This window comes from Anarrhichthys ocellatus, unplaced genomic scaffold (assembly GCF_004355925.1).
Source record: "Anarrhichthys ocellatus isolate YVR2014 unplaced genomic scaffold, GSC_Weel_1.0 scaffold61, whole genome shotgun sequence".
NCBI lineage: Eukaryota > Metazoa > Chordata > Actinopteri > Perciformes > Anarhichadidae > Anarrhichthys > Anarrhichthys ocellatus.
This window is the reverse complement of record NW_022280091.1, coordinates 1,001,035-1,007,833: the sequence shown is the minus strand read 5'-3', so window position 1 is coordinate 1,007,833 and position 6,799 is coordinate 1,001,035. Positions and strand designations below refer to the sequence as shown.

Sequence of the window (6,799 nt, the reverse complement as noted above, 5' to 3'; positions counted from 1 at the left end):
AGAGAGAGAGAGAGAGAGAGAGAGAGAGAGAGAGAGAGAGAATAAAGTCTAGATAAAGACAGAGAGGATGGGGGATGCAAATATCATTCCTCAAAAAAATAAATAAAAATAAATAAATCAAATCAGACCATGGTTGTGAAACACTGCCAGGCATTCCAGATCAGTGTCGCACACCAGAGAGACCTCGAAGCACACAAACCACCAACACACACACCATCCAGAACCAAACTGATCAAAAAGTAAAACAAGGACACCTCGTCACGGGAATCAGAACAAAGAAAAAGCTGCCGTTGCTTAATCAGTGGCACGAATTCTTAGGTTTGCTTTGCTGGGGTCTACGGATACATTGGTGGCAGCTTTTTTTTCTTCTTTAAAAAAAGGGCTCAAATGCTAAAAGTGTGTTTTTAAATATGAAGAGTAGCTTTGCTTCGAAGTAGAATAAGCTTGCATCCTCTTTTCTATTCGTCCACATTTATATCTTAAATTTGAATGTGAAGTCCAAAACAGCCATACCTCTACAACGGTCTGCAGTCTACAAAGCGGCACAGGAAGTGATCGTCAAGTACTGCAGTACACCGTGATACACAGACAACTAGTATCCTCTCTCCGGTAACGCTAACATAGCACTCATGCTTTCGACATGCTGTCCCACTACAGGTGCAAAAAGAATGCAGATATTGAGCCGACACGACACGGAGAGATGACATAGTACTAATATGGACGTCATACAGATGACGAGAAGAAGAGAGTAAACCATGCAGGATACAGCTCTGGAATTAAATGCTGAATGCAGTTAGAGAAGGTGATTGGAATGAATGCATAAGAAGTGGTAGTCATAGTTGTCGCACTTGCAGATAGATGCAGTACATTCAGTTATACAGGTGGCCGTTATACCGCCATGCGATCAATGGCTAATCTCGTAATCGTTTCATTCACCACCTCCCCAATCAATCACAGGATTAGCCAATCGGGTTCTGTCAATCATTCAATCAATCAGGCAGGCTCCCTTCAGTAAAGGAGTCCCTGTCATTTGGGTGTTGGGTGCATTTTATTTCACTATTTTGACGGATGGGGTAGGGGTGGGGGGGGGGGGGGTCATTCAAAGATGATGCCATGTGTACACAACTTACCGTTGCCAGGGAAACGGCGTGAGGACACGCGAGCAGTTACCGTGGAGACTGACAACAACAACAACATACAAAAATCATCAGGGAAATAGAGAAAATATATGTAAGAAAGAAATGATGAACCAAATAACTAAACAAAAAAAGAAAAAGAAAACATAAACAAAACGAGGTAATGAAAAGCAACCCCCACCATGTGGTAGAGAGGAAGTGATGCAACAGGTCACGCGTCAGTCAGCTACACGTATCAGCCATTTGACAACACTCTCGCCGCGACTGGTTAAAAACAAACCCCACTACAAACACAGATCATAAAAGTTGATAAAGGGGCAAACAAATGGAAACAGAGAATGTGAGGAATATAAATCTGCCTTGGGAGGAGAACTCCCCGTTATTATTGCTCAAAAATATTCTCTCAAATTCAAACTTAACCTCCAATGTTTATGCTACTCGGCTACATCACGGGACAGGGAAACAGAGAGAGATGGGGGGTTGGGGGGTGTGGACAGCAGAAATGCAGGTGCATATGGGGGACACACAAACTGGGAGAGACAGACAGACAGACTGGCCTGGTGAAAAAAGAGTGACGAGAGATGGAGGAGAACCAATAAATAATAAGAAAGGAAGGAGAGGGAGCGGCAGCTATCTATTGCATACTCTTCTTCACGTGTTCATTCTATCTTCGCCCTCCATATTTTTAGTCCTGCACACCCACACACAGAGACAGAGAGGAGTGCAAGACATTCGAGACCGTGCATGCAGAAGAGCTTTAGTAGCGAGTAAAAAGAAAGCGTGATTGTTTTTTTTGTTTGTTTTTTTATCAAGAGCCAGAGCAAATGGCGAAAGCATGGTGTATCTGATCTCCAAAGGCCATTTGCAACTGAAAACCGAGCTCATGCTAACAAATAAATAAAATTAAAAAAAAGATGCCACAACAAAATGCACTTCCGTGAGATCTGTTTTTTTTTTTTTTTTTTTTTTTTTCAGGAGTGGTGGATGCAACTGTGTGTGTGTAAACAAAACGTTTTGTTTCTTTAACCATTCATCTTGCACGCCTGAATTTAAACATTTTCATGAAGCATCAGAAATGACACCACACGTCTCACAGCAGACTCATTTCAAGACTCAAACTGCCCCCTGAAAATGCTCCCCCATCATGCATCAGTCTGTTAACACATCACACCTGCTACCCAGAGTCACCCGTGTAAATAAATCTCCATGACGATATCTGACCTTATGATCCATCCATGCAACATACAGTAGCCTCTCACAGACACCAGCAAGCACTTTTGGTTTTTTTTCACAGGAAAAAAGGCTATTAACTGCCCTTCCAGTCATTTACACAACCATTAACCAAAGATGGCCACTCATCATGATCGTGGAAGAAGTGATGATGGTCATGAAAAAAGGTGCAGGAGAACGAAAAATATAATAAATAATAAAAAGAAGAGATAAGATCCTACATGCTGTGACGGAAGCGGATATCGTCAGCGACCGCGTCGTGTGGCGACGTATCGCCGGCCATGCCTGTTGCGTAGCCACTCCACACAGCATGCTTTGCAAACCACACAGCTTCAAGATCAAGGTGCAATGGACAGCCCACAACATCGACAACAACAACAGCATAAACATCGACAGGAAGTGGCGTCAGAGGAGACGTCTGTGTGCGTGGCACCGCTGCACCATGCTGTAGTGAAGCCAGAGGGGTTAGAGTCGAACACATACATCCACCCGGAAAACCTTCGCTGGGGCAGAGACGACCAGAACAAACTCATTCTCATTGTCGGACATGGAAGGGGAAACAGAGGAGAAAATGGTCGCCATTTAAAAATAAAAATAAAAAGGGGGCGGGGGGGGGGGCGGGCAAGGCGTTGTGAGTTACCTCGATTTTACGTCCTTCCACCAGCGTGCCGTGAAGCTTCTCTCTGGCCCGCTCCGCATCCGCGCTCGTCTCGAATGTTACAAAACCGAAGCCCTGAGAGGAGATGGGGAGAATGGAAAAAAGAAAGAGGGGGGGGGGGGGGGGGGGGGGTGAAAAAAGGGTGTTGGGCTTTTGATAAGCTTGCTTTTTGTTAACAATTATCCAAAATGACGCTTTGTTTTCTGTTCTTCATACCTTGGACCCCCTCTCGTTGAAAATGATCTCCACGTCGAGGATTTTGCCATATTGCTGCAAAATAAAAGAAATAAAATGAAAAAACATGCAAGTCTTGTGCTGCATCTTGCCACAGGGTGTCAGCACTGTTCAACCATGAAAAACTGGCACCGAGCCAGTTCATCATGGGCTTTTCTTCCACCATGTCTTCCTTGCCTCTGCTTTTTTCTCTGCACCACATTTGAGACGCATTCCTCTTGCAAAAAAAAAAGAAGAAAAAAAGCTGATCGTGAAGCCAGAATTTTACACCTGGCTCTAAATCATCTAGTCGTCTTTCTACAAGGTAACATGCCAGGTCAAGGTTTTGTTTTTCAGTCAAATCTTACAGAAGATTCCTTTTAGCTGTAACGAATATTACAGAGCCTTATATTCTGTTATAATCTCACTCGAGGACAGGAACAGTGAAAAAACATCTGAGGACACAGTGTGGACGTCACCGGAGCGTTCCTTGGATTATTTTAACAACGACATGCTTTTAATCCAAAGCTACTTTTCTGGGTTGCTGTTATTTGATGATGCATAGCGGGAAAGGGGGGGAGGGGGGAGTACTGCAGTCTACATACTCCAAACATCTGCCGTAGGTCGGGGTCTCGGAAGCGGAAGGGGATGTTGGACACGTGGAGGCGTTTGGGGGTCCCCTTGGCATCTGAGTCATCCCCAATGCTCCCTCCACCACCGACTCCTCCTGAGCCAACCACTGACGAACCGTCAATCTGGGAGGACCCATCTGACTGCTAGGACAGAGACAGGGAGACAGGGAGACAAGGAAGAGACAGAGTTTTTTTTATATACGAAACAATTATTTCTATATTTTCTAGATGCAAGTATTTTCTAGATTCATTGATCAAATCTTCTAATCTAGAAACACCCTTTACCAGAATCCAAAGTAAAGGCTACAGTTGGACAACGCCTGTCACTTTAACACAATACAGTTCAACAGCACCACAAACTACAACTTTCAAAATGGCCATACAGTAAAAACTGAACATTATAGCCGTCATTATGTCTGTATGTATTACAGGACTGTTGGATTAGACGGTTATTAGTTTTAGCTACGTGTATCAAAATAAACTGGTGACTGTAAAGTGTTAGAGAGAGGTTTGTAGATCTTTTACTTGAGGAAAGGGACAATGGATGGTAAAGGATCTGTAATTGGCACTGTTCAGTTCACTGATACTGGGTATCAGATTTTGTATCATGAGAAGAAAAGTCAGATTGGTGCATCCCATTGATTAACCATAATTTCTTAATCTGTAACGCGTATTGCTCTCGGCACTCTCTCAAGCCAAAGACCTCATGTGGGCCACACACACATAGAGGAAGAGGCCGGCACTCACTTGGACACCGAGGCTGTTGACGATGTTTGCGGCGCTGTTCACTGCTACGCCGGCTTCCACGGGGCCCTGGACGGCCCCTGCCGCGTACAGGCTGCCCCCGTAATCCAGGGCCAGGCCGTTCTGGGGGGGCGGCGGCGGAGGCGGCGGGAATGCGGAGAAAGGTGGAGGCACGAGTCCCTCCTGACCGCCAGCACTATCCTGAGAACCCTGTTGGAGGAAAGGGAGAGATAGGGGTGAGGGAGGAGTGAAAGCTAAAGTAGCCTGCGGGCTAACTTCCACAGTATCTCTTACTGAGAGCATCGCCCGACCACACAGAGACCACTTCTCCAAGAGCTTTGGTCTAAAAAGTCATACAGGCGTGGATATTATATTTCCATTTCCGTGAAAATTTGCGTGTCTAAAGGTGTGCAAGTAGCCCCCCCCCCCCCCCCCCCATTAAATATTCACTGCAGCTACATCTATTATTGAGGGTCAGATGCCTCCAAACTCAGTGTTGTACAATGGTGAGTGTCTAACACCTGCACACACACTCACAAACGCCTCTGCGCACAAACCCCTTTGACACGCAGACACCCACACACCTAAGCGCTCACACAAAGACCAACTGTTAGTAAGGAAGCATGCCCAAGTATTTTGAGAACATTATTATTGCCCCCCCACCCCAGGAGAAGAAAAAAAAACAACAGCAGCACCGAGTGCGTAGGAGAACAATACAGGCACCCACAAACACACGGTGGGACGACACAAACACGACACAAGGCAAGAACACAACACACATTCCTTGGTGTTGGCAGTGGGGCACGGATACCCTAAATGGTAACAGTTAGAGAGCGGAGGGAGACAGAAGGGAGGGGGATGGGACGATAAAAGGTGATGAGTGATAGAAGAAGCATGGCCCTGCCTCTCATCCAGAGCTGCAGAAGATAAACCAAACAATCGCTGTCTTTCAGATCTTTTTATAACTGCACTGGATGCTCAATCAAATCAAGACTGTAACATCATGATGTATTTATAGCTACGACTACAGTCTACAGTCACGCTGCTCTGCTCTGGTGCTTTGAGCTAAACGCTCACGTCAGCACGCTAACGGGCAGACAATTGCAATGCTAACATGCTAATGTTTAGCCGGTGTGATGTTAATCGTGTTCACCATCTGACTTTAGCGTGCTGGCATTTAATTAGCAAACTAAGCTAATTACCAAATGCAAAGTGGAGCTGAGGATGATGAGGAAAGTGCCTTAAACAACGGTGTGGACAAATTGAAATGTTGACCTGTTTTGTTACAGTTGAGTGTTTGTATGATATTCCATGCTAATAAAAATGCATCCAATCTGACTTCGACAGGGACAGAATGATTAAGTCCTCGACTTGTTTCCATCGTTGTCCCTGCTGTTTGAACAGTTTGATAACTTTTATCAAGATGGAGACAGGCAGTCAATGTCTGTCATTAAGATATATTAGACAATAAGAACTAGAACTGAACAACTGACTGACTGATTAAGGTGAAAAAAGAACCAAATAGAAGATCAAGTTTCATTTTTTTTTTTTTAAATAGAGAATATATATATATATCTCCCTCCTCTCCCTGATAACATACACTAAATATGTGTTTATCAATAATTAATACATATATACATACATATATATACACACGTATATGGCTGAACAATGGCTGCTGCATCTGGCTGCCTCTTGATCTTTTTCCGTATTCTTAATCTCCCTTTTCTTGTTTGTCTTCCTGTTCACCTCCTACTTTTTATGATTATCATTATAATTTTCATTATTATTATCATTAGCAGTAGTGGTAATAGTAGTAGCAGCAGAGTCATAAAAATAATAACTAATTAGTAAAAGTAATATTTTGTGTCTTGTTCTTCTGGGTATCAGAATAAATGGGTATCATCACTAAAGAGACTCCATGCTTGCTAGACATCTGCTTGTCTACATTGACTTATCATATATGTGTGTGTGTGTGTGTGTGTGTGTGTGTGTGTGTGAGTGAGTGAGTGAGTGAGTGAGTGAGTGAGAGAGAGAGAGAGAGAGACAGGCTGCAGCGATGCCCATCTGAGTTGCACAATAGATCTGTGTCCCTTTGGGAGTGTTAAAAGTGTGTGGGAGGGTATATGCGTTTGCGTTTGTGTGTGTGTGTGTGTGTGTGTGTGTGTGTGTGTGTGTGTGTGTGT

The 6,799-nt window shown here is 44.1% G+C and overlaps 1 protein-coding gene across 4 annotated transcripts in view; it reads right to left on the bottom strand.

Moving 5' to 3' along the window:
• Positions 1-6,799, bottom strand: part of rbfox2 (RNA binding fox-1 homolog 2) — a 28,283-nt gene that overhangs the window by 1,387 nt on the left and 20,097 nt on the right. For 2 of the 4 annotated variants that reach the window (XM_031871941.1, XM_031871939.1), the window contains 4 exons: positions 4,617-4,823; positions 3,843-4,013; positions 3,241-3,294; positions 3,007-3,099 (listed from right to left, as the gene is read on the bottom strand). In XM_031871941.1, coding sequence (XP_031727801.1) covers positions 3,007-3,099; positions 3,241-3,294; positions 3,843-4,013; positions 4,617-4,823 — 525 coding nt within the window. Of the gene's footprint in view, positions 1-1,130; positions 1,179-3,006; positions 3,100-3,240; positions 3,295-3,842; positions 4,014-4,616; positions 4,824-6,799 lie in introns of all 4 variants that reach the window. The other 2 variants (XM_031871942.1, XM_031871940.1) reach the window with 2 other exon arrangements.